The following is a 27,564-nucleotide window of genomic DNA, read 5'->3' as shown; positions in this document are numbered from 1 at the left end:
TTAAGGAGTGGTACTAATTTTGGAAATGAAGTCACCAATAAAACACTCCCATCGACTGAATATACATGTCTATTAGCTGATTATAACTACTGAAATTAAGGTTTTCATTCATGAAAAAAGATTGTCTACTTTTCTACGTTCGAAAGAGCCTTACCTGGGTTTTGTAGCTCTTCAACAAGTTAATGTGCTTTGAAGGTCTGAATATTCTTCAAAACATAGAGGAGAACATCTAGTGTGTACCAAGTTGTCTGTTGATATGTCTCTGAACAGTAGTAACTGTTTGGGATGGGACACTGACTTAATTATATGAATTGTATCCATGCACATTGTGATTATGTTTCTGTCTATATGTTTTAGGTTTCGGAGTTGATCCTGCCCTACGCATCAGTGTTTTCGATGAGTTGATGCCTGGAGAGAATTTCAATGGAGTTACTCAAGTCCAAGGCTTCCACAGTGACTCCCGGGCATTCCACTTTAAAGGTAAGATGCTCCCATAATTTGCTATGCTGTACTGAATGAGAGAGGGCAACGCTATGATTAACCATAAAAAAGAAATACAAATAAAATGTAAGAACAGTAAAAAAAACAAATGCCATTGAAAGAAGATCAAATGAAGATGACTAAACAACATGCATTGTAAGTGAAAGCACTCTCAAACATGACATGACAAAAGATACTTCTTTCATATTAGATTGACTATGAATGTGTCTTGTCACTTAGAAGGTTTCGCATAGAAGGAAACTATTCCACCTATTCATATTGTTGACATTACGCAACCTGTTTGCACAACCGTCTCTTTTCACATACAGTAGCTTTAGTGTTGTCATTTGTCTGAATGAGGCCCTGGCGGGAAGGCCACCTGCCCAAAACAATGGACGGCGTTCCTGTTAAACAAAGGGTGAGGAGGGGAGCAATGGGGGAATACACAGATATGCAAAGAATGATGGAAAGACCAGGCATAATGAGATTAGTCAACCACAAAACCCCAGGCTCATGGAGCTGTATGGAGTGATGCTGAATGGACCACACTATGTGCTCCAGCCTGGCTGGCCCTTCAGTGAACCCCGTGTGTCTGATGTCTATACGTGGAATAGTCTATATTAGAGATGTGTTTTCCATCTTACAATGCTAATATATATATATATATATATATATCAACTGAAGAACATCTGGTGTATTAGACTTAGAAATTAAGATTTCCATTGGAGTTCTTTCACTCATATGCTCCGGTTGTATATTGAATTGCTCAGCCCTCTGACAAGCACTCATTTACATAGGTTTATCCATGTTCCCCGGACAATAATATCAACCCTGGACAAATGAGCAGACACAACACTAAGCATTATAGGTCAATATCTATGAAATTATATGAATGTTGGTGTCTATAGAAAGATGCATCATAAAGCACATCTTTCTATCCAAAAATAAATAACATTTCTGTTACATGAATGCTTTCATGTCCATCATAAGAACATTGGAGATGGGACTGTGGATGGATTTCTGTAAATGTGCTTGTAACACGCAACATCTTAGACACCACTGGCCGATTTTGACTAATGTTGCATGATGTATGGGTGTATGATGTGTCTTGACATAGATATCTAACATTTACAAAGGTCTTGCACAAATACTATATGAAGTATTTCTGCAGTGCATACGCATATGGCTCGATTTTCCCGCAATTGACTGTCACAGTCCTGGATGGTTTGTCTCGAATATGTGTACATTTAGAACGAGATCTACAGGCCTCTCTTGCCACAGTCACAATGCCGAAGTGCACGAGTCAACGTTCAGAAAGAGACCAGAAATACTTAGTCTAGTTAGAGGTCAGGAATGATGCAGCCTCTGCTCTCAAAGAAATATATCAAGACATGACTGATGTTTGCCAGTCAGCACCTGGGTAAACACCAAAACTACAGAATAATGTGCACAGGACAGATGAGTCAAAGGTAGAGTTCTTTGGCTGCAATGCTCAACAAAATGTTTGGTGAATACTACAGAAGAACCTCATACTAACCGTAAAGCATGGAGGTGATGGCGATATAGTTTGGGGCTGCTTTACTGTCTTATGGCCTGCCAATTTTTCATACATGAGTCAACCATGAATTCCATATTGTACCAGAGAATTCTTCAGGAGAATGTGAGGCCAACTGTCAAAAAGAATAGAATAGAACATAGATTTTGCAATAAGACAATGATCAGAATGGCTCAAAAAGAAGAATTGGGAGGTTATGGAATGGCCAGATCAAAGTCCAGAGCTCAATCCTATACAAAATGCTTTGGGGGCACTTGAAGAGGGCTGTGCATGCAAGAAAGCCCTCTAACATAACACTGTTGAAGCAGTACTATTAAGAAGAGTGGGCAAATTCCTCAACGTCTACACTGAAGAGACGACTCCGGGATGCTGACCTTGTTCTGATAATGGGCCTATGTACGCCTATTTTAATTGACAAAGAAATTACTTTTCACTTGGAAACAAGGACATTTTGAAGTGACCCCAAACTTTTGAACGGTACTGTGTCTTGTCTATTCCTGTATCCTTCTATCTTATGTCCACTCATATGTTGTTCTACTACACATACCCTCATATCCCCTTCTAATATACATACCTCATGTCTCCTCATGTGTTCTCCTACAATACATACCTCATGTCCCCTCATTTGTTCTATTATACATAGCTTATGTCCCCTCATATGTTCTCCTACCACACATACCTCATGTCCTCTCGTGTGTTCTGTTACTCTACATACCTCATGCCTCCTCATGTGTTCTTCTACTACCCATACCTCATGTTCCCTTCTACAGCACAAATCACATGTCACCTCATGTCTCCTTGTACTACCCATACCTCATGTCAACTAATTTCTCCTGCTACACACACACCTCAGGTCTCCTTACATTTCCTCCTGTTTGTCCTGTCATTTATATCTACTGCACTGCGGCACTGCCAGTACACGTATCTATAGCGCATCAACGTCTGCAGCTGGAGCCCCTCTTCCTCTTTCAAGACAGGGGGGACATTGAATGTCCCATCTACTACAGCACAATCTCTCCCCCAGTTTGCCATTGATGTCACAAAACCTAACTCAGACTAACCCCCGTATGTTCTTCAGAGGGTCTCGTCGTCAATTTAGCCTTTGCTTATCTGGATTACCTTTGAACGGCGTTTAAGCGCATTCAATTATCTACCCGGCAGAAAGGAAAGTGAAAGGTTGTTTATGGCTGCCCATGTCTGCTGACATCATCCTGACGGTCTCTGCGTGGTGTAGCTTAGGCAGCGCATGCTGGATATAGCGAGGCAGGTTGTCTGTCTCATTGGGTTTGATGGACTGTAAGCTAGATGTGTGGCTTTTGCTTGGCTAACACGGATGCCCTGTGACATTGTTAAGCTCGTTAGATAGCATCCTGAATGCATTGCGGACTGTGGCTGTCTGTCTTTCTGCCCATGGCGAAGGCTGGTAACTCTCGGGGAGAGGCGGGGATTGTAGTTTTGATGTACGCCCCTGCCCTGCTACAGATCATCTTTGAAGGCACCTGTCACTGATACAGAGAGTGACAGCGGAGATACAGAGGAAGGCCTGGGGGACCTGGATGATTAGCTTGAGGAAGGAAGGCCCATGAGTATAGAAGTCACACCTAATTGGGGCAGAAGACACCCTGACAACGGAGGGTAATTCTATATTTTGGTTGACAACCATGGTGTTTTTAAGCTATGTCTATTTGACAAAACGAGTAGATCCCTCCGTGCTAAATAATAAAGTAGGCACCCACAACCAGGGCACTGAACTAAGAATAAACTCACTCTAATTTACCAATACAGGAAGAGTGGCCTGCCTTGCTATCTTATCAGTATCTGCACGCTCTTTGGTATTAGTTGTTGACAGTTGAGTGCGTTTTGGCACTGAGCATAACTGCTGTTGAAGTGTCTCTGAATTCGGTGGCGATTATGCCCCTGACTGCAACAGCACTGGAGGGTAGTGGGATGGAAGTGACTCATTTATTATACAGCAGCGTTGTCTCTCTGTGTGTGTGTGTGTGTGTGTGGGTGCGTGCTTGTGCGTGTGCCAACCAAAAAAAGACGAAGAAAGAAGCCTGTAATGGACTAAACTCCATGGGCTAGAAACACCAGCAACTGTAACCATTCTGGCAACAAAACAAACCCGACACATACCCATCTGACTGATGGTGTGTGGAAGGACGTGTGAGGGTAACCTGGCCCAACGCATCAAGGGGTTGTTTGTTGGAAGGACGTGTGAGGGTAACCTGGCCCAACGCATCAAGGGGTTGTTTGTGGAAGGACGTGTGAGGGTAACCTGGCCCAACGCAAAAAGGGGTTGTTTGTTTATGGCCCTTCCAGGACAAACCTGATCCCCTCGTACCAGGAGTGCTGACAAGCGTTTGGAGGTCATTTCCGTCACCTCCACGCCAACACACACACAGCATTTACATAGATAAAGGGCCAGCGGCTGACACCGGTTCAAAGAGTCTGAATGTCACACAGACAGCAGTTGGCAGACTGAAGGTCACTGCAGAGTCCATCAGAGTTCGGCAGGAAGTGCTGCCCCAGCAGTCCTGGGGGGTGCCCTTGGCTCAGCCGAGTATTTGCCCCAGCAGGGCGGACACAGCGGTGGGAGAGACCATTCTCCGAATGCAGATTGCCCGAGGTGGCTGGAGCTGCTGTTGGATTATTCAGGCTGCAGATTAGCCAAAGGGGGGTAATGGAGGGTTTTGGAGTAGCTGTTGAAATGATCATTACTGTAATCCCCCTAGCGAGACCTTCTCACGCCCACATTCCCACACAGATGCCTCAGCCACATCGCCAGTGTTTAAGGTAAAGAGTGTTGGCGAAAAATGCTATTTAATTTTCTGGCTGGTGTGTTATGCAATGTTGGGAGAGGCAGACACTGAAATGATCTGTCAAATGTCGGGGAACAATCGTTTTAAATGCATGGGCAATGTAACTTTGCTTCAGAGGTACATTTGATAAAGAGAACACCATTCTTATTATTTGGATCAAAGCAAAGCTGCGATCTTTCACTTGCTCCTTTTGTTGGGATCACTCCTGACTCCACCAGTCAGACACCTTAATTCGTTGAAGCCAGGTCCACAGCAAATTGATGGAATGTTTGAAAAATGCATATACAGAGATGTTTCCCAGTGAAATGATTTTGCCCTTGAGAAGCTGTAAGTTACATGTTAGAAAATGAATGTCTTCTTCATGTAGTATACAAAGAAACAGTACTGCTGGGACCATGAAATGAAAAGGATTGACACCCAACCGGACCCACCACACCAGCCATAGTGGCCATACCAACTAAACTCCCCCGTTGCCCAAAAAAGTAGGGCACAATCATGTTATAAATATGTTGTTCTATTTTTCATTATCACATCTATTCAGGCAATTGATCTAATTATGGATGTTTGTCTATATGGCCGGCTGTAATACAGCCTTACAGCGTAGGAGTTGTTTCTGTGAGAACAGAATACCACAAGACATGGGAGCGGGTGGATTGTGTAATCGTCACGCTACTGAAACGCAGCTTTGCAAATAGAGCTGTAAAGGCAATTGTACTAAATGGTAAAACTATAAAGCCTTAATTAGATTGGCATTAGCCTCATATATTCATATTTAATTTGCAGTGAGCGTTCACCATTGTGCTTGTCATTGAGTTCCGGTAGACAAAATAAGGTAGCATTACTTTGTCACAGATTAAAGTCAATCCACGTGATGAAGCATATCGCCTGGTGTGAAACCATTAAAGCTCTATCTATCCCACAGATAAGATTCGTTTCCCAGACTAGCCTGCCGCAAAGCTGTATTTCCCAGGAACGATACCAGATACCTGAAGCTTTGGATTCACTCTGTCAAGACATTTCCTAATGCCTGACGTGTTTTTTTTCTCATCATAATGATCTATGTGCGTTAGTTGAAGGACGGCATTGGCAACGGTACCGGTGTGAGATAATGTATGAAATGGATGTTCCTTTCCAGGCTATTTAGTGGCAGTATCCCCTATGTCAGAATGGTCATTAAGAGCGGTTGGTGGCTTTAATACCGAATCTACCGATGGCTTCTGATGACTTCTGATACGCTGTGTAGTGCATGGGGATGGTGCCTGGGTTATTGATTTGGCTAAGAGTCTCATCTACTCCTCTTTCATGTGGAGGGTTATGTGGTGGGGTAGTGTCTGGTGTTAATCTCACGGCCTGAGTGAAAAGCACAGGCAGGGGTCCTTTCCCTGTGCTTTTGATGCCGGTGTCTCCAAGGACAGCCATGCTCATCGGGAGGGTTCTGTTAGGCACTCAGGAGCCCCAGTGGTCTGCCCACTATTACCAAACTCCCTCCCTCATGACCCCCCTCGTGCCGGAGAGTAGAGGCTACCACCAGATCAAGGGCTGATGGCTGGCTGTGGAATCCCGTCGTGGGGTACGGTCTCAAGGCCCTTCGGCCTGACAACGGTCCCCTACCTCAGCTTCCTTCGACCCCCTGCCTGATGTAAGCCATTGTATCTGGGATTCCCACTGGCCTTGCTGAGGTCTGGCACAGCAATGTACTATTGTAAGCTTGTTGGTTGAGGTTTAATGTGAATAGATATCAGTTTTGGCAATGAAGTACTTCATGTGATTCATTTTCACAGGGCCAGAAATAGGACTGGATACCATTTTTATGTGACATTCAATTTTAAGAAGGTTGCCAACTAGCATTAGCACAACTGTTAAATAATGAGGCGTTAGCATTCTTTAGATTTCCAGTTATTGCACTAGTTGGTTAGTATTGGCTCGCAACGCTATGGCTAACTTCCTTCTCATTGGATGCAGTTAAACGTCAAAATGGTATCCACAAGTTCATCTGACTGGGAAAGTAGATAAAAGGCTTAATTGCCAAACATCCAAAAGATCCCTTTAAAATAACTGCCTAGGGTTTCCACATTTCTATTAAATATAACCTATAATTAGGAAAAAGTGTTCCTTCCAAACAAAATAAATACAAAATAGACAGCGTGAATAGACAGCTTATTAGGGATAATGCCACCTTCTTGAGCATTTTTCAAACAGTCTCTTTGAGATTTTTTCTCGCAAGGACATACCTCTGTATCTCATCACATGGCTTGGTCTAAGAGGCTACTTTGAGATGGAAGTTTGAGGTAGTGTTTTTGAATTGATTTAATTTTACAAATGTAATTATGGGCAACAGAGTGAAAAGGACAATAACTATAAGAAACTCCCTTTTTATTATTCTGTTGAAAATAATTTCACAGTGTCTAGCTGTATTATTCACCAGACCTGTGTGGGTCACTCCATTTGATCTGTAATTAGGATTCAGTGAGGTGTTTCACTTAGACATCTCAAGCAATGTCCTAAATCATTATGAAAAGTGGTCACTTAGATTTAATTATTCATTCAGGGGCTCTTGGTTGTTACCATCAGGCTATTGCTAGGTAGATTACAATGCTACATGTCACCTCACCATCTGTCCCAACTCAGCCAATGGCACTATAATGAAACTGTCTGTGGTAAGACGATGAACAAAATCCCCGTACCTGTCTAGTGGCCCTAAATACCAGGCAACGTTTTTGTTTTTCGACCAATACAACTCAAAACATGACCTCCCCATGGAGTAGCTTAGACATCATCAGACAGATGCTAATGCTAGCAGTACACGCTACGCTCCATCCCTGAAGACTCTAAAATGTGCTTCTTTCCTGCTGTGTGCTCATCTTGCTCAGTGCCAGGCTTCATCGTGGCCTTGTTAGCATTTTAGAATTGCATTGTGTTAATTGGCTACTCCCACCAGCTGGAAGTAAAACGTTTGTGCTGAGGAGAGGCAGCAATGCTAGCTTAGTTTCCTTTAGCGCTAAAGTGTGCCGTGGCATCATGCATGCATCCCCTAGCTGGGAGTGAACTCTTTGATGTGATCACTTCTGAGAAATCTCATAATTTATTGATGATTCCATTAAAGTAGCATAGACGCCTGGGTTGAGTCAGGAGGAGAGGGTGGCTCACTGGTGGGGCTTGAGAACAGAATAATCTGAAAATGTCCACCAGAGTAGTCTTCTTCTACTCCAACTCTTCCTCCTCCACACTTCCTGGGCTCATACTTTCAGCATTTCAGCTGGCAGATAAAGCTGAGCTGCAATGGTGCAGCTCTGAAGCTGCCTGTCTGTGATTGATCAGAAGTTGTAGAGGAGCTGATGTTTCCTGCCGTCTGTTGTGTGTATGTTCAAAAACTGGCAACTGTGTTCTGATGTGTTCTGCTGTAAGTAATTTTTTATTGACTTTTTTTTTTTCTCCCCTCGCAATTTTGTGAAGTTTAATTTGTGCTATTGCAACTCCCGGCAGACTTGGGAGTCCAAGATAGTGAGATGTCTTCAGAATCACATTCAGAAATTAGAATCAGATTTTTTTTTATTGCCAAGTGAATTTCACAACAAACAAGGAATCTGTTCTGCTACAATTTATGCAAAAAGGGGAATAAAAACTATAAGAACAGTGAACTAAGCATAAAAACAGTAGATTGAGCATTCATTTATTACAAAAAAATATGTAAGGTGCAGGATTTGTCCTGTTGAGGATTGTGTGCGTGTATGTGGGGAGGGGTAATGGATTTTGTCCAGTTGAGGGTTGTGTGTGTATGTGGGGAGGGGTAATGGATTTTGTCTAGTTGAGGGTTGTGTGTGTTTGGAGAGGGTTTATATATTTGTCCAGTTAAGGGTTGTGTGTATGTGGGGAGGGTTTATAGATTAGTTCAGTTGAGGGTTGTGTGTATGTGGGGAGGGGTTTTAGATTTGTCCAGTTGAGGGTTGTGTGTGTGGGGAGGGTTTATAGATTTGTTCAGTTGAGGGTTGTGTGTATGTAGGTGTGGGGTTTTAGATTAGTTCAGTTGAGGGTTGTGTGTATGTGGGGAGGGTTTATAGATTAGTTCAGTTGAGGGTTGTGTGTGTGTGGGGAGGGTTTATAGATTTGTTCAGTTGAGGGTTGTGTGTGTGTGGGGAGGGTTTATAGATTTGTTCAGTTGAGGGTTGTGTGTGTATGAAGGTGTGGGGTTTTAGATTAGTTCAGTTGAGGGTTGTGTGTGTATGAAGGTGTGGGGTTTTAGATTAGTTCAGTTGAGGGTTGTGTGTGTGTGGGGAGGGTTTATAGATTAGTTCAGTTGAGGGTTGTGTGTATGTGGGGAGGGTTTATAGATTTGTTCAGTTTAGGGTTGTGTGTGTATGAAGGTGTGGGGTTTTAGATTAGTTCAGTTGAGGGTTGTGTGTATGTGGGGAGGGTTTTTAGATTTGTTCAGTTGAGGGTTGTGTGTGTATGTGGGGAGGGTTTTTAGATTTGTCCAGTTGAGGGTTGTGTGTGTATGTACATCTCCAAGGTACATCTCGCCAATCTGTTCTGCTTGTTATCTCACTGCTCCCTCAGCACCTAAGAGAAGCATGCAGGTGCCCAAATTACCACAAGGAGATGCTAAAGTGTGACATCATTATACTGCATCCAGGAATTAAACTCCAGGCTACAATGACACAGCTATACTGAGGCAATGACTTTACCGCCATGCCTTTTACACCCTCCTTATTACGTGAGGAGATATTTTCAAGTTGTATTTTAAGACTCATTTTAACCGTGCCAACAACCATACAATTGTGAAATGTGCTTAATTTGTATTGTTGGTTTTCTTGCAGCATACTGCTTCTATCTTTTGTTTCAATTAAACCACAGCGTCTCACTGCACTCCCTGTCCTTTACCCACATTATTACAGAAATAATAGACAAATCTGAGATGGATGAGCATGTATTTTCTGTCACATGCCATGAGACAATATTAGCATGTGTGATAGCAGCTGATAACCATCATTTACCACAATAATGGATAACCTGTCATGTATAGAAACACATGGAAATTGCATGCATACATGAATAATGCAAATTCTCTAGTGCCACCACAGGATTTCCCATTTTAATGACTAAACAGGCACTTGTTCTTTTTACAGGTTCATCCAGGGAGTTGAAGGCCCCTGAGGCTGTGTCTGTGCGCATTGTCCAGAAGCTGAGGGGCCAGAGTGAATTCACTGTGCTGGTGACCCTGAAACAGGAGCACCTCAACTCTGGGGTCATCCTCTCCATCCACCACTCTGAACAAAGGTACTGCCAAGTGCTTACAACAATAAATGAAGTCCTCACAAAACACGCTGACCACAATGCCATTGTCACCACAAAACACACTGACCATAATGCCAGTGTCCTCACAAAACAAAAGACGAGTTGTTAAATGGATGTTTCCTTGCATTCTAGACCAAAGTTTCTTTTTGTTGAAGCATTTAGTTGAAGACTGTTGTTTTTGGTCCACGTTCAATTTCTAAGATTTACTTCGCTCTCTAGTTGTGTGCATGAGCCATATACTGCAGTTCACCCCAAAAAACGTAAAAAGAAAACCGTAAAGAGGAAACAAAATGTGCAGTTTCTTTGTGTTTTTTATGGGGGTGTATTTGAAGAAAACAGACTAGCTACTTCAGCTGTGGCACATTGTGTTGTTCCTATTTAATGACGTCATCTCTTCTTTGCATGGCTACACATATTTAAATACAGATGAAACAGTGTGACGCTAGAAAGTAACATCAACACTGTATAAGCCTCATAAACCAGCCTCAGTTGAAACTTGTAGGTTTACATGTAGGGTTTCACGTGGAACTGAAACTTGTAGGTGTACGTGTGGGGTTTCATGTGGAACTGAAACTTGTAGGTGTACGTGTGGGTTTCACGTGGAACTGAAACTTGTAGGTGTACATGTGGGGTTTCATGTGGAACTGAAACTTGTAGGTGTACGAGTAAGGTTTCACATGGAACTGAAACTTGTAGGTGTACGTGTGGGGTTTCACATCTAACTGAAACGTGTAGGTGTACGAGTAAGGTTTCACATGGAAATGAAACTTGTAGGTGTACATGTGGGGTTTCACGAGGAACTGAAACTTGTAGGTGTTTCGCGTGGAGTTTCACGTGGAACTGAAACTTGTAGGTGTACATGTGGGGTTTCACATGGAACTGAATCTTGTTGGTGTACGTGTGGGGTTTCACATGGAACTGAACCTTGTAGGTGTACGTGTGGGGTTTCACGTCTAATTGAAACTTGTAGGTGTACGATTAAGGTTTCACATCTAACTGAAACGTGTAGGTGTACGCGTGGGGTTTCACGTGGAACTGAAACTTGTAGGTGTACGTGTGGGGTTTCACGTGGAACTGAAACTTGTAGGTGTACGCCTGGGGTTTCACGTGGAACTGAAACTTGTAGGTGTACGTGTGGGGTTTCAAGTGGAACTGAAACTTGTAGGTGTTTCGCGTGGGGTTTCACGTGGAACTGAAACTTGTAGGTGTACATGTGGGGTTTCATGTGGAACTGAAACTTGTAGGTGTACGTGTGGGGTTTCACGTGGAACTGAACCTTGTAGGTGTACGTGTGGGGTTTCACGTGGAACTGAAACTTGTAGGTGTACATGTGGGGTTTCATGTGGAACTGAAACTTGTAGGTGTACGTGTGGGGTTTCACATCTAACTGAAACTTGTAGGTGTACAAGTAAGGTTTCACATGGAACTGAAACTTGTAGGTGTACGAGTAAGGTCTCACATGGAACTGAAACTTGTAGGTGTACGTGTGGGGTTTCACGTGGAACTGAAACTTGTAGGTGTACGTGTGGGGTTTCAAGTGGAACTGAAACTTGTAAGTGTACGTGTGGGGTTTCACGTGGAACTGAAACTTGTAGGTGTTTCGCGTGGGGTTTCACGTGGAACTGAAACTTGTAGGTGTCCATGTGGGGTTTCACGTGGAACTGAATCTTGTAGGTGTACGTGTGGGGTTTCACGTCTAACTGAAACTTGTAGGTATACGATTAACCCTTTGGCGTGTACGATCACACCGGTGTGATCAATCTAGAGTGGTCCCTGAAGCGTACGATCACACTGGTGTGATTAGAACGTCTTGTTTAGAACGCATCATTAGCATGCCTTGCTACAAGTAACGTAACAATGGCTGGTCAGACCGCACTGTTATTTACTCACATTTAGTTCAAACAGTGTTTATAACTTTATTTCCTGATTGTAATTGTTTCAAGACCATACAATGATATTAACCAGGTAGAAAGCATTCAAATCGGGACAAGAAGTGTTACTTACGTACCAACAGACAGCCAACACTAATACACAAAAACAAATTATATTAGCGACTTGTAGGTGTACGGGTGGGGTTTCACGTGGAACTGAAACTTGTAGGTGTACGCGTGGGGTTTCACGTGGAACTGAAACTTGTAGGTGTACGTGTGGGGATTCATGTGGAACTGAAACTTGCAGTGGCCTGGATTTAGAAATTAGTTTTGGTGTTTTTGCGGTGACAAGCCTTTATAGACCTCAAATACATGTTTGGGTAGTTTATTTCTGGGGACGTTTGGAATCATTTGTTTTTGCTGTGTCTGGTGCAGTATATTGGCTCACACATCCAACTACATAGCTAAATTAACCTCAGAAATTGAACTTTGACCAAAACAACTTTCTAGATGATACTTGAACGCTAATGATAAGTGGAAAATTTTATCGAACATGCTAAAACCTGAAATAAAAAAATACCTAATGAACACAAGGCTAAACTCCTCACAAAACACACTGATCACAATGCCAGATACACAAATACATCAATTAGAGTGAGACGGGCTCACTTTCACAATCATTGTGTAAAATGTGTCAAGGATTTTGTCAATTTACAAGTGCTGCATGTACCAGATGACGGACCTGACTCAACAGTTCTGTACAGACAAATCAAATTATTATAATGTTGTTTCAAGTTAAACGTCATATCAAGCATGTGCTTATTTTGTACAGGAAATTGGTAAGCCTCCTCTGTCCTGTTTAGTTAGCATGGCAATCTTTTTTCCTTTTTTCTGTTCTGTCTGCAGATCTGTGTTGATTGAACCATGCAGCTTAAAGTCAGCACAGATTAAATATCTCATAGTAACACTGACTGACTTTCCCTAGCTCTGATTAGCCAGGTTGGGTGTTCGTGCTGTGTGGTCACGCTACACAACTCAATGGTCCATTTCACTATTTCATTTCCAAAAAGGCAGTGTTACTTTATTCATTCAGCTGGTAATATTGTGCATGGCTGGAGGAGAATACATCATTAGATTCGGTTTGTAGATAAAACAACTCCAGTGCTGCAGTTGTTCTAAGTGGCTGTTTTTCTTCTGAATAAAGCTTTGAAGCAAGTAGCTCTAAATAAGTGTGTATTTAAAAGCCAGAGCGGACGGTTGTGTATTGGTAACTCTGGCAGCTCTTTCCATTAGTGTCACTTGACATGGAAAAACTCCTGAGGGACTGGGCAGAAGGCAAGGGTTTCCTGGAATACCAATGTCCCCACGAGTTGACTCCTCTCGTTCCCATCACTTGGATTCACTAATCATAGACTGTGTTGTCTGGTGTTGTGTCTCTTGACAGCTTTTGCACATATTCATGCGTTTGGATTGTGAACGAGTTTGAGTATCTCCAGACAAGTGTGTTATGTATCTTTGGAACACAGTGAATAATATATAAGCTACTGTGTGGGGAATGTGGTGTGGTCTAGCTAGCTTTAGCTGGAAGGGTTGAGTCTGAGAATTTTAAATGTGCGGCTGCCTGTAGAGATACGGCTGCACTCCTTTCAACTGCCTTTTCTTTTAGTTTCCGAATGGTGTGGGCGTGTTCGGGGACCAACGTGCTTACCTGCATTTCTACAGGAAAGCGCGTCTACAGTTTCTACAAATGTGTGCGTGTAAAGCCCCCCTCCTCGTGTTCGTCCGTCCAGGTTCCTGGAGTTGGAGAGCAGCGGTCAGCGCAGCGAGGTGCGTCTTCACTACCGAACCGTGGGCCAGCAGGCCCACACTGAGGTGTTCCCGTACAGCCTGGCAGATGGCCAGTGGCACAAGGTCTCTGTGGCCATCAGCGCCTCCCACATCGTGCTGCACGTCGATTGCAACAGGTGCAGAGACACATTAGAGATACAATAACGCTATTATTTCAATTTCTGTTTTGTTTACATTGTGAGAAATAGGTGACAAAGTGACAAATAGGTCTCGTCAGAATGTAGCGCCACAGTCCCATTGTAGAGCTACAGCGCGGTGTGTGTTGCGATTTAGCCCATTTTGATAAGCGCCTGTGTTTCATCTAACACTTCCTGTCCTCATCCTGTAGGATCTACGAAAGGGTGGTGGAGATGCCGTCGATGGTCATCCCTGATGATGCCACCTTCTGGCTGGGGCAGAGGAACAGCGCCCATGGCTTCTTCAAGGTAAAAGCATGTGCTTTGCAGAGCTTTGCTGCTAATGCCGCTAACGCCACTTGATAAATGATTTAAATCATTGAGGAGAAAATAAAGTGTGTTGACTCATTGGCCTTGTTTTTATCACAATGCACCTTGGTGGGTAACCTGAAATCGTTAAAGGCCCTAGCCTGGACAGTGCTCATTAAACATGCCCCATTGTTTATCAGAACCTGGGAGCAGTTTAATCCACAAAAGAACATCTTTTCCCACAGGGAGAAGTTTAGAGTATAATGCCAGCTTATCTGCTTTTACCTATTTAACCACAGTGCTAGGGCTTTGTGTTTGCTGACGGGCAAACAGATCACCAGAAATAGTGTGTGTGTGTGTTTGTGTGGGTGTAAGTACGGCTGCCTCGTTGTGTATTGGTCGGTGTGTGTCGCTCCTGGCTCTAGAATTTCTTCAGTGTTAATTGGCAGATGAAAGAAGACTTGGAGGTCACCCACTAATCTTGACGTGTGCCCACTCCCCGTCCCACACCGACCCTCCACCCCTCGCCTCTGAAGCCCTGATTAGTGCTGGGAAAGGGAAGGCACATTTCTTCTAAAGAAAAACTGCTTCATTAACAATCAGACACTCTTCCTTTGTCTCTGCATGGGCGTTTAGAGGAAGCTGAAATTGCGTCCTTAGCAGTATGGTGGCCAATACTCGTTCTATCAGAGATGGATGAGGTTTAATAAACACCCATTCAGCAGCTCAGTATTAGCATCCTACATATAAAGCATCCCATGGCACGTATGAAGGAGAAATCCATAGTAAGATGACTCATTCACAGTTAATGCCAGAGAAGGCTACATTTGGTTCTCAATCTTTGATTAAAGGCCAGACATTGGGACACTGGCTAGTTTAGATTGTAATCATATCCGGCGAAGCATTCAGTGGCACTCAATATCTGTGATGTATAGCCTGCTTATAATACCTTTCTTAGTTTAATGTTTTCTCTGCCCCCACTGAGTCAGTCTAAATTACTGGCAGATAGAAACATGTTTAACAAACACCACTCATGCCTGCCTCCACCTCGTCTAATGTTTCCGTGAGGAACCAGCCAATCGGTTTCTTTGGATTTGAATTCATGGGCAGTAAATTGAAGTGGCCCGAAAATAATACAGAATGCAATTTGCCATAAGTTGCGCTGCTTCACTTCTGTGAGGGAAATAAATACACTCAAGGAATGAATGGGGAGAGGTGGTTTCCATGGTTACTGGCTGTCTGTATGTGCAGTTGGGCCATAGGACTAAAGCATGTACAATTAAGAGGCCTGTGAATCAAATTTAAACCATTTCTCCTAGTTATGCTTATCAAAGGGAATCAGGACTAAACGAAAATAGTTGTTACATCCATGACAACCGCATCAACGTTTCCTTTATATCCCATTTCCGTCCAATTATCTCAGTGGAAATCAAACTGTGCTGGTTAAAGATCACAGAAGTACTGTATAGAGTAAAATTGTCAGACTGCCCAACATTGAAACATTTCAGGTACCATTCATCTTCATAAAATGTTTCATAAATGTGTTTGCTAATGACACAATACAAACAGTATTTGGGTTGTGTTCTGCATGATTATGAATAGCTGTGGATTTACATGTAGTAAATTAGTTGTTTCACATGGTGGTATTAAAGCTTGGTCCATGTCCACTTCAGGACCTGGTTGTCAACAGCTGATTTAGCCAAAGCTCTTATATAGCACGACTTACAGCAGTGTGGGCATAATCCTTCCAACTATTTTTCTGTAGGGTATTTACTATTTGTTAGAATCCCCATTAGCCTCTGCCTAGGCCAGCAACTACTCTTCCCGGGGTCCCCTCAAAAATCCCAAAGCAACACAATAAATGAAAATATACAGGGGGTGGGGGAAATAACTGAAAAACCCAACAATATATTTATGTCAATTACTTAATAAGGAGTTGGGCCAAACCATTCCTTTAAAACAGCTCCAGTCCTTCTTGGAATACTGACATATTGAGTCCCGGGCTGGGTGTAGTGAAATATTGCACCATTCTTCAAGAGGAAAAAAGCTCCAGTTCTTTGTAGGATGCATTCTCGCTCCAGAACGTCCCATAAAGTTTCAAGGATTTTCACATCTGGTGATTGGAGAGACCATGGAAAGTGTTTGACATCATACTGGTGTTCATAAAACCACACTTGAATTCAATTAGCAGTGTATCTGGATATTGTCATCCTGCAATATTGAAACAACAGTGTTTGCACCCTAGGGCGCACCCGGTTCTGTGAAATGGCCTAATTTCCTGGCTGTTATACGACCCTTGCAGAGCAGTCATCAGACCCATACCAATACGACCCCCCCACCTTGTTTCAGTTAGCAGCTGAAGACATCCTTTTGCTTTCTCCAAACGTAAACCTGTCCGAATGTTGGAAATAGGGTGAAAGATGACCCATCAGACCATATTACCTTTTTCCATTGTTCTGTACACAAAGTTAGGATTTTTTGCATGTTGTATACAAGTTGCTTAAGAATAGAAGCCCTTACATACATTACAGCTTTGTGATGCTCAAGTATAGTGACTTGGTCACAGAGGGGCTGATTCAATTCTGTGGTAATTTTCAAGGCTGTGCTTTTGGGGCATTGAGCAAGTATCCTATTAAATGTTTGTCTATCTCTGCCTGTCAGCTTTGACTACTGGTCTTCTTTGCTGATGCAATTTATTCATGTTCGGCATTTTCTTTCATGATTTTTGAGAGTGTTCCCCTTGACACATCAAATAATTTAGCTGTTTTTGTGACCAATGCACTTGCAATTCGGGTACAAACTATTTGGCCTCTCTAGAAAACTATTTTTGTTGCCTCATGTTGCTTTGAAAACTCAAAAGATCAAAGTTTGATTTGCTTTCATAGCTGACACATTTACTTACTTGAAGGATAACAGTCCTTTTCCATTTGGAGTAAAAAAAATTTGTCCACCCTCTCTAAATAATAATACAATATAGCCTACCATCAACCCCGTAATACAATACAATGTGTACACATGATACACAGGAGATAAGCTCAGCAGAGACCATCTCTCATTGGTCTTATCTCTATTCTACCTATCTCACTTTAACTGGACCTGCCTTTTCTTTATATATAACAGCATCCACTGCCCTGTGGTGGCAGCTGTCCCCCTGTTTTGGGGTGTTATCTGGGATCAAGTAGGACCCGTTCACACCAAACAGATGGGAGACTGCACTGGCACGAAATAAGCCTGTGTTTTTTGTCTGTGTGCGTCGGCAGGGTGTAATGCAGGACGTTCAGATTCTAGTCATGCCCCAGGGATTCATCTCCCAGTGCCCGGATCTCAACCGAAGTGAGTCAACAATTATTTTACCAGTATCAACCTCTGGCCCAATCATACAATGACGCCATTTACCTGTAACATAATGATATGTTTAAAGATGTTGGCCCAAGTGTTCACGTGTTAGCATTACGTTTTTGTGTAACGATTTTGCGTCTGTGGTTTGTTCTTGTCTAGCATGCCCAACGTGCAATGACTTTCACGGACTGGTGCAGAAGATCATGGAACTGCAGGACATCTTAGCCAAAACATCCAGCAAGGTACAGTGATGTATCCTGCTCACAAAGCCATGTGTTCTATCTACAGTACGTTAAAATCTAGGTAAGAGTTTAGCAAATGAAAAAAAATTGACACAAATCATGACAAAGGCTCATGCCTTTTCTGTTGAGCGCTGACAACTCCTCCTTCCCTAGAATTCTTTTTTTTGACAGATTTTCTTGTTAAGCTTTTCTCAATATTTTAATCTCCTTTTGATAATGCCAAAAAGTTTACATCTCATGTAATAATGTTGCACAGTGAACATCTCATTTGATAATGCCAAATAGTGAACATCTCATGTGATAATGCCAAACAGTGAAGATCTCATGTGATAATATCAACATCTCATGTGATAATGCCAAACAGTGAATATCTGATGTGACAATGCCCAAGAGTGTACATCTCGTGATAATATCAACATCTCATGTGGTAATGCCAAACAGTGATGATCTTGTTTGATAATACCAAACTGTGAACATCTCATGTGACAATGCCAAACAATGAACATCTCATGTGATAATATCAACCTGAGAATTTCCTGTGCTAATGCCAAACCATGAACATCCCCTATGATAATGCCAAAATGTGAACATCCCCTATGATAATGCCAAACAGTGAGCATCTCCCTAGTTTCATGGTTGGCTGTTCCAGGGCCTATATTATGCTTCATCCACTGATCTGAGACCCCCCCCCCCCCTCTCTTTCCCTTCCTTTGTATCTGGGCCTGGCGTGGCCAGCTGTCCAGGGCGGAGGAGAAGATGAATGGGCTGGATGGATGCTATTGTGAGAGGACCTGCAGTGTCAAGGGGGTCGTCTACAGAGAGGACGATTCCTGGACAGATGGCTGCAGGAACTGCACGTGCACGGTGGGATGTGTGTGTGTTGTTGAGTGGATCTATCTCCCTGTGTGTGCGGTTAACTGGTGTGTGTTTGTGTATATGAGTAGTGTGTTTCTGAGTACGTTCGTGTGTATTTACGTATGTGTGAATATACTCAATGGGCCCATTCTAGACCCTGTCTTTGTTTTGGGCTTCAGTTCATCAAGTGTTGTGGGGAGGGCGGGAGGCAGTGGGCCATTGTTGATGGCCTATGTTCTCATTACCTCATTGGCGGAGAGGATTGTTGCCCTAGATATCTAAGAAAACAGGAAAGGCAATGTAAACACTGACATACGATCACACATATGAGCTAGGCTGGACAGATCTTCTCAGGAGTCTACTTTCCTGTACATCAAGTGTGAATAATTAGCAAAAGCAGGGCTGGAGTTATTTACAGAAAACCCAGACGGATTTCAGCCCCTTCACTCTTCCAGCCATCGGATATGAATTCAGTGTCTCTATGCCACCAAAGTCCTCAAATTAGTTAATGAAGTGGTTCTGCTGAGATGAACTAGGAGATCCCATATATCTCACTACATTGCATTCGTATAATGACTAAATCACATATCTCTCACTACATTGCACCTAATTACTCTCGACAGATGATAATTATCATCTGCGATTTGTTCTGCTTCGCTCATCCAATGAACCGGCGTGCTCATCGTCGTGCCACGTCCCCGATGCTGACTGCAATTACGCCATTAGAGTGCGTTCGTTACCTTATGTGTGCCAATTAGCCGCGACCTTACACGCACAAAGGTCACGGCATTAAGATGTTTTCAGTTGTGGTGGATCAGACCCGTCTGCGTTTCTTTGAACCGAATTAAACCCCCAGAGGGAAAGGTGGGAGCTGGAGAGTGAAGCGCCTCATGCTTATTCGCCCAGGGGACGGAAGACTTCTCTGACTTCCTGTTTTTCCTCTCCCGCAGAACGGAACGGTGCATTGTGAGACGGTCTCCTGCCAGCCTCCTCAGTGCCCAGCGGGCACAGCGCCTTCCTACGTGAAAGGTGCCTGCTGCAAAGAGTGCCAACGTGAGTGAAAACAGTGTCCTAACACACACACGTACACACACAAATGGACATATACACAGATGGATTTACCCACACACACACACACACACACACAGACCCTTACTCACTCACAGATGGGGCCACTCACACTTACGAATGCATGGTACACTTGTAAACAGTCCTCTCACACTTTTCTACAAAACAGAACACCCCAGAAACACAGTCCGTCTCTCCGCAAAACACTTGCCTGATGACTGACCACAGCTCTGTGTTGCTAGGCTACTCCCAAAACGCCTCCTGTGATCATCCGTCATCCGTTTTGCATTTACAGCACGCGGACTGATCTGCTAGCCTGGCTGACGCCGCCCAGGTGACACAGCGAGGACGAGCTGTTAAATGCTGCTGTCAGCCAGACTGCCGATCAGTTATTCTATAGCCATCTTCTCAGCACAGATGGCCGCGCCGACAGTGACATAAATGAACAGAACGCGGGGGTCGCTAGCCGCCCTGTTTACACTGTGACAGAATGACACCGTTCACTGGGAGCCCGACCAAAAACGTTCACCTTCCCCCCCTCCCCCCGAAAAGTTCAAGAACAAAAGAAGAGTTAATCTGAAAAAGTTGTCCGCACAGGTCATGAAACATTAAGATTATGTCTTTATGTTTTATTTCATCGATAGCCGTTTAGTACAGGAATGTGTTCTTAGATGAATAATTCTGCTTCATCACTTACAGCATCTACACAGGCGGCATGTTTTTTTATTAGACTATGAGACTTCCGCTGCATTCTAACTACTCTCCTCTTCACATGGTGTTAACACTTGTATATTATCTCTTTTTCTGGTCAACACAGACATAGATATCAATCAATTGGACCTTTCACTCACCTCTGTAGCCATTTTTATATGTCGAGATATTTACTCTAAACGGACTGATGTGAATTCCTTTCAAAAGACATACAGTAGGAGCAGCACGGGAGCAAATTTCTCTTAACAGTAATATTCAGCAGACCCACGGATTACCATTCAGAATGGCATTGTGTCATGTGGGTTCAACCTGTGCTTCAGTTTGCTGAGATGCCACTTGGAGTCAACAGTCAAACCTTTATTGGTTTGAATAATGTTGCGCTTAACCCAGTTTGTTCATGACAATTATTTTACTCAATGTATCCAACAGTGTGATGTTTGCATTCAGTCTTGTGGTCAGGTGAGCCGTTATTCTGTCTTCGAAGTGTTCTCGTTAAATTGCTACCGTGGTCGCGTAAATGCTGTTTCTATGTCTTCCAATAAATCAGGCACTATTCATGTAGACCAATTCCCACCGGTGTATTAACAAGTGCTGTTTCCAGCTCTACATTGGGTGGGTGGCAGCAGCCTAAATATACTGCTCAAGTGTAAAATTGAATCCTAGTACAATGCGATACTCCCACGGGCCATCAACACATAGACACTCCCAGTCGGTTTCAAGGGAATCCGATTCATACTATTCCCAGTTTAGTTTTGCATTTAGTTTTACTTTGTATAAGGGGGATATTTCCATAAGATGATGATGTTGACGACCTAGCTAATCAGGCTTCGTTGGCTTGGGCATTCACTGCCCAGAGGCGGCCGTGCCCTGTTCTGAGCTGCAGCGCGCCAGCGGGAGGTGGAGTTTTAAACCCTGTAACCGTCGTAATCTTTCGAAATGGTACATAAACTTACGCACACTGTAAATACGTCCTGCTCACTTAGCCGGCCCTGCGCATCTGTGTTAAGTCTCTGCCGTTCTGTGTGTCTATGTCTCCGCGGCGTCTGTGTCTCTCGACACCGCACTTATCTCCTGAAGAAGACAAACACAGGGTTCATTAAGCCGGCTTTGGTGTTGGAGCCACAAAGAGACGACTCTCGCTCCAAATTAAAACCTTATCTGTTTACGCGCTGTACTTCTCGCGGGGCGGGATGCGGGGAATTCTGATTCTGATGACTTGTCGAGTGCGATGTTTAATAGCTTTTCCAAAACACCGTTGTCGCTTTTCCCGGTAAGCACCGTTCCAGTGTGGTGGATATGACCGATCAATTTATCCCGTTTTAGTTATTGTGCAGATGTAAGAATTCACTGTTTGATTGACGTGTGAAATGGCTCGGAGCTTGGCCTATATAGTGCTTTACCTCAGCTACTTTGGATAACCACATAGCCTATGCACTCAAACCTCCACATCAAACTGACACATATAATATGATTTTCTGACCAAGTTAGGTTATTACCTTTCCTCCAGTTATTTTCAGTGACGTCGGAGTCCCATTCTATTTCCATGTCTGTCCCCAGTGTATCTCTTCACCACAGCAGGTTGTCACAGGCTGACACACTAAGGAATAATGTGTGTGTGTGTTTTCCTTGTGTCTATTTTTCAGCGGTATGCCTGTTCAGAACAGAAGTACTGGTGGAGGGAGATCTTAAAGCGATGCATGACATCTCGGGCAGATGCCAGATGTATGAGTGCAAGGTGAGTTCACCGGAGCTTTAATGAAATCCTACTATTTCGGTTTGTATACCTACAGGGCCAGGGGCGACTGGTCATTAGGGGCAGGTGGGGCACAGCCCCACCTGTTGTCAACAGAAAGAACTGCAACAACATTTATATTTCTCGAAGATTACTTCTTATAATTTATGAATCTATGTAGCATTTTCCTAAATTGCATATCATTTGTGTTAGGATTTTATTTCATGTTCATTGGTCCCTGCCTTGCTGCTTCAGACTGCGTTCTGCCGATTTGAGTTCGCAATAGTATTACATAGGCTAAGTGTGAATGTGGGGCTAGCCCCTCTCTCACAATGCAATGTACATTTTACATGTGAAAATATTAATATGCATGCTCAGAATGTTAGTGTGATCAATGTAGATCACACAAATTTTATGCCAAGTGGGGCTGACAGCCAGTAGCCCCTCTACAGCGTCATTTTGTATTTCAGACCTGATTGACTGTCTGGCACCAACATTAGTAGGCAAGAAGAGCGAGGAGGGTAGATTGTCTTAGCTAGCATGTTAGCTTCACAAACGCCAGATAACTTTAGAAAATGAATAAAGTGAATTTCATACTCTTTTACCAGCAGTTTGAAAACCTTAATTTGGAGGAGAAACTTGAAGTAAAGCGACTTGGTGCCCATCAGCCACGGGATATTGTCATCACTCAAACTGCTGGTAAAAGTAATCGTGCACTTTTTTCCATGTCTGCTATTTGGTGGAGATGGTACTTGGTCGAGGACGGGTTACAAAGATTTGAAACATATTTCTGAGGGGATTGCAAAACATGAGAGCAGTGGGAGTCATCTGGACAATTCTGTGAAATTGGGCTTACTTGGAAGGGTAAATGTTGCAGCCCAAGTTGACAGTGCATACAGGCGCTCCATTGAGCAGCATAACAAACAGGTGGAGGAAAACAGGTACGTTCTCAGTCGGATCAAAACATGTATTAAACTTTGTGGAAAATGTGAAACCGCATGTGTGAGGGCGATTCGAGACTTCAGAGGCACTATGACGCTCAGCCCATCTTCAAAGGGACATCTAGCACTGTAAAAAAGGAACTATTAGACTGAATGTATGAAGTGTACAGGGAGGAGATAGCCAAGCAAGTGGACAAGACATCGTTTGTTGCCATATAGGCAGATGAGACACCTGATATCTCCTGTAAATCACAAATGGTGGTTGTGTTGCCTGACAATACAGTGACAGAGAAGTTTTTGGAGTTTGTGGAAGTCAAAGATAAAACTGGACTCGGCCTCTCTAATAGCATCAAGGGTGTGCTGGAATCACTGAAGCTGGGAGAAAAGCTGATCGCTCAGACTTATGATGGTGCGGCTGTAATGAGTGGAAACATCTGAGGGGTACAGACGCTAATGAAAGAGACATACCCACATGCCCAGTTTGTTCACTGCTATGCTCATCTGCTGAAACTGACCATGCAGCAACTTTATTCAGCAAGGATGAGCATCCTGAAGGTGTTTTTTGCAGATTTAACTGCTTTTGCCACCTTTTTCTCTGGCGCTCCAAAACGTGTTGCGGCACTTGCTGAGGCAACACAGAGACAAATTCCAAGGCCACCCGCTGTACGATGGAACTTTAAAAGTAGAACTGTCAATGCAGTTTGGAAAACTACACTATACATCTGAGCTTGACTGTGCGGTGAAACTATGGCCTCTAGGAAACGAGGAAAAGTTGAAATCTGAGCTGACCACTCTGTACCACCACACTGAGCTTCACACTGGTAAGACGGCCCTTTCTCTGTTAAGATCCATCCATGAGAACAACCTAGAGGAGGCTTTTGCTGAGACCGTCTCTCTGCTGAAAATTATCATAACACCTATGACAACATCCGAGTCAGAGAGGAACTTTTCCACCTTGAAGAGGGTGAAAACCTTCCCTCGTAATACCATTGGACAGCCGCGACTCAAGGTATTGGCCATGTTGTCCATCCAAAGCCAGTTTATTCAGCAGCTACATTACTTTATTCCCAAAGTCATTGAAAAGTTTGCCCAGAGAAAGAACTGCCGTGCCACCTTTCTCTTCAAGTGAGCCCTCAGCCTTGGTGAGTGAAAGCATATTTTATCATCCTGCCTTTGTGGTGCTGATCTGTGCATTGGTCATATTTTTGTGCTGGATCGATTGATATAGATGGTGACGAGTGTCAGTGTGTCCATGCTTATCTATTAAGGTTGTTGTCATAGAATGGATCTGAATCCCTAAAAAGTTGTCTTTCCGCTTCGTTGTGGCCTTTAGTGGTGTTGAGCTCATTGCTGTTCGCGTATGGCATTGGTTCTGAGCTTGGTTGCATTCCTAATTTAGGTTTGTAAATGTGACAGTGGTAATTTTACATGTGTGTGAGAGAGAAGGAGAGCAATTACACAAGAAAGTCTCTCTCTCTCCAATATGTGGCCTACAACACCTGGTAGAAGCAAGCCGCTCTGTCGTTAAAAGTGTTTTGTGGAGCCACTCTGTTTGTTGATGTGTTAAATAAACACATCAGTAGCAAGAGGGAGTTTTGTAGCTTTACTAGTATGTATTCTATATTTTGAAATGGTTTGTGCCCCACCAATTCTTATATATAAAAACGCCACTGAACAGGGCTACTTGTTTTAAAGAGACCTCCATAACTCTAACAACTCCTTCAAGCAGATCAAACACTTACAGTTTGGGTGGCAGAGGACGTGTGTCTGGAAACTACCAGATTGAGGGACTTTTTCAATCTGCCAAGGATTTGGTGTATAATGATCACAAGACATCAAACACACACACTAGAACTGATCATGTGTCCTGTTGGTATTTTGTTATTCTTATTTTCAGTTAATGCTATAACTTTTCCAGCTATTTTATTATTTGACAAATGCCAAAATTGACAACAAATACATATTGAAATTGTATAAGTGGAAGAACATAAAACACATGCAGAGATTTTTCATTAATTAAGCTGTTTTTCTCTTGGATTTAAAGGTCTGTTTACTACAACCTTGTGTACAGAATGACACAGATATAAAAAGTTAATGAATACTTTACAACCCTACTGACAGTGTTTTTTTGTGTATTTATTTTCCTCTAAGGAAGTATGACCGCGTTATTAAACCGTGTTTCCACACTAGAACTACTCTTCTCAGGGCAGAGCTCAAATCAAGCCTGAATAAGACAACTCTGGGCAGTCATCATCAGCTAAATGTATTGATCTGTTGGTTGTCAGCTTTAAAGTCCCTTCTTATGCTCTCTATGGGGAAAGAAATTGGCAAAACTGAGTAATTGAGTTTCCAGGAGGGGACGGAACCGTCACAGCATGTCAATCATTCGGAGTGTTTTGATCAAGCCACATTTAGTACATCTCCTATGGATTCCTCCAGGGTCTATAGATTATTGAGTGTAAGACATATTGCTGTAGAGTGAGGTTACATAACGGGCCTACTAGCAGACCTGCTTTCTGACAACACAGACAGGGACATACATGGTTCAAAATACAAATACAGCCACTGAACAGCTACTTATATAGACCAATGACACAGATAGACCACACATAGATTACAGACACAAATAGACCACAAATAGACTACAGACACAGATAGACCACCGACACAGACCTCAGATAGACTGCAGACACAGATAGACCACAGATAGATTACAAAGATAGACCCCAGACACATACAAACTGCAGACATAAATAGGCCACCAACAGAGATAGGCCAAAGATAGACTAAAAACACAAATAGACCACAGACACGGTTGGGTAGGTTACTTTTTAAATATAATCTGTTACAATTACAAGTCAGCTGTCCACATTTGTAATCAGTAATGTAACTTTTGAACTACTCATACTCAGTAATGTGATCTGATTACTTTGAATTTCTTATTAAGATGCATTAGAAGACAAATAGTTACATGTAACGGATTACTAGTAATCCGTTACTACCCAACTCTGGACACAGATGAGGAATAGTTTCAATAAATCTTTTACATTTTTTTTCTGAAAATAATTTCTGGTCTTAGTCAATCATATCATGTTACATTCTAGAATAGTTTTAAGTTTTCGGTCAATCTTGTAAGGTTTCTTCCTAGAATACTTTCAGGTTTCAGTCAACCTTGTAATGTTTCTTCTTATGTTTTTTTCACTAGCATGCTCAGGGCGTAGCCCATGTCATGAGGTTTAGGAGAATCAGTTAATGTTTAAAATCTATTTCCAGCATTTCTACACATTTTGCTATGACTTTTGCGTTTCCATATGCTGAGTAACTCAGTCATGATTGCAAAATAATTGGAAGTCCATGTCAATAAATGTAATTTGTGCACAGCGCAAATTAACTTGGCACAACAACAATTGGTCTGAGTGGCGGGAAATGTATCATTGTACGCAGGGCTGATTCTAGGCATAAGTGACATAAGTGGTCATAATTCTTATACCTAGAACCTGATTGGATGGAAGGGACCTTATTTTGTTAATTATTTGTCACCTTTTGATTTTAGCAGAACTTAATTCTGCAGGGTGCGTCTCCAAATGGAACTGTATTTCAGACATTTGATAATGTAAATAAACACTTGTCTATTACATCCAGTTGATCCTAAAACAACCAGCTGATATTACAAAAGAGAAGCTAACCAACTAATAACCTTCAATCTTATTTTATCACATTAACTAGTTTTAATGAAGCAGTGATGCCTTGAGGCAGTTCAACTGCTCTTTATGCTCAGCTGCCCAACAACAGCATTACGCCATAGCGATTGGTCCTTGGGTGCACAAAACATGATGGAAGGTTTTGTGGGAGATTACTGGTTGGTAGACTTAGCAGATGTATCCAGATCTTATTCGTGCCTGGGAATCGTGTCTTTTCATTGGCTAATGGAAGCCATGTTTGACGCATCGTTCTACCAGACCTTCCTTGCGTATGTGAGTGCAAGTATCATGCAATAATATATAGTTCTTCCTGTCAGTCTAGTCTTTTAAAGATGGGCTTGCCTTTTTTTAAAACCTTCCATCTGGTTTTGTCAAATTAACTTTGTTAATAATGAAATGAATACAATGAAATAATATGTTGAAATGGCAACAAAGATATGGAAACCCTGCATCCTCAACCACATGTCTCAGGCTGGTGGCATAGGCTTGTTACTAGCCATGCCTCTGATCTTCTGTTTCACTGTTTCTGGGTTGGGGAGGGGGAGAGGAAGTCAAATATAGGTGCAACTATCGGATTTATCACTACAGTAATGGCAATGATCAAAATGCATTGAAGGTAAAACATTCTGTTAAATGGAATAGCAAAATGGAATAGCTGCATACTAAAGTAAGATACTTTGTT

At 42.7% G+C, this 27,564-nt stretch overlaps 1 protein-coding gene across 2 annotated transcripts in view; it reads left to right on the top strand.

Annotated features, from left to right (window-relative positions):
- The window catches only part of nell2a (neural EGFL like 2a), a 110,006-nt gene that overhangs the window by 20,185 nt on the left and 62,257 nt on the right, over window positions 1–27,564 (top strand). For both annotated transcript variants that reach the window (XM_020056546.2, XM_010898191.3), the window contains 9 exons: window positions 358–480; window positions 9,981–10,131; window positions 13,811–13,984; window positions 14,197–14,293; window positions 17,554–17,626; window positions 17,792–17,874; window positions 18,610–18,738; window positions 19,680–19,782; window positions 22,152–22,243. In XM_020056546.2, coding sequence (XP_019912105.2) covers window positions 405–480; window positions 9,981–10,131; window positions 13,811–13,984; window positions 14,197–14,293; window positions 17,554–17,626; window positions 17,792–17,874; window positions 18,610–18,738; window positions 19,680–19,782; window positions 22,152–22,243 — 978 coding nt within the window. In that variant the 5' untranslated portion in view covers window positions 358–404. The remainder of the gene's footprint in view (window positions 1–357; window positions 481–9,980; window positions 10,132–13,810; window positions 13,985–14,196; window positions 14,294–17,553; window positions 17,627–17,791; window positions 17,875–18,609; window positions 18,739–19,679; window positions 19,783–22,151; window positions 22,244–27,564) is intronic.

The sequence above is a fragment of the Esox lucius genome, chromosome 19, assembly GCF_011004845.1.
Source record: "Esox lucius isolate fEsoLuc1 chromosome 19, fEsoLuc1.pri, whole genome shotgun sequence".
NCBI classification, from domain to species: Eukaryota; Metazoa; Chordata; class Actinopteri; order Esociformes; family Esocidae; genus Esox; species Esox lucius.
Note: the sequence above shows the minus strand (reverse complement) of the source record. Positions and strands in the feature narration are given on the sequence as shown.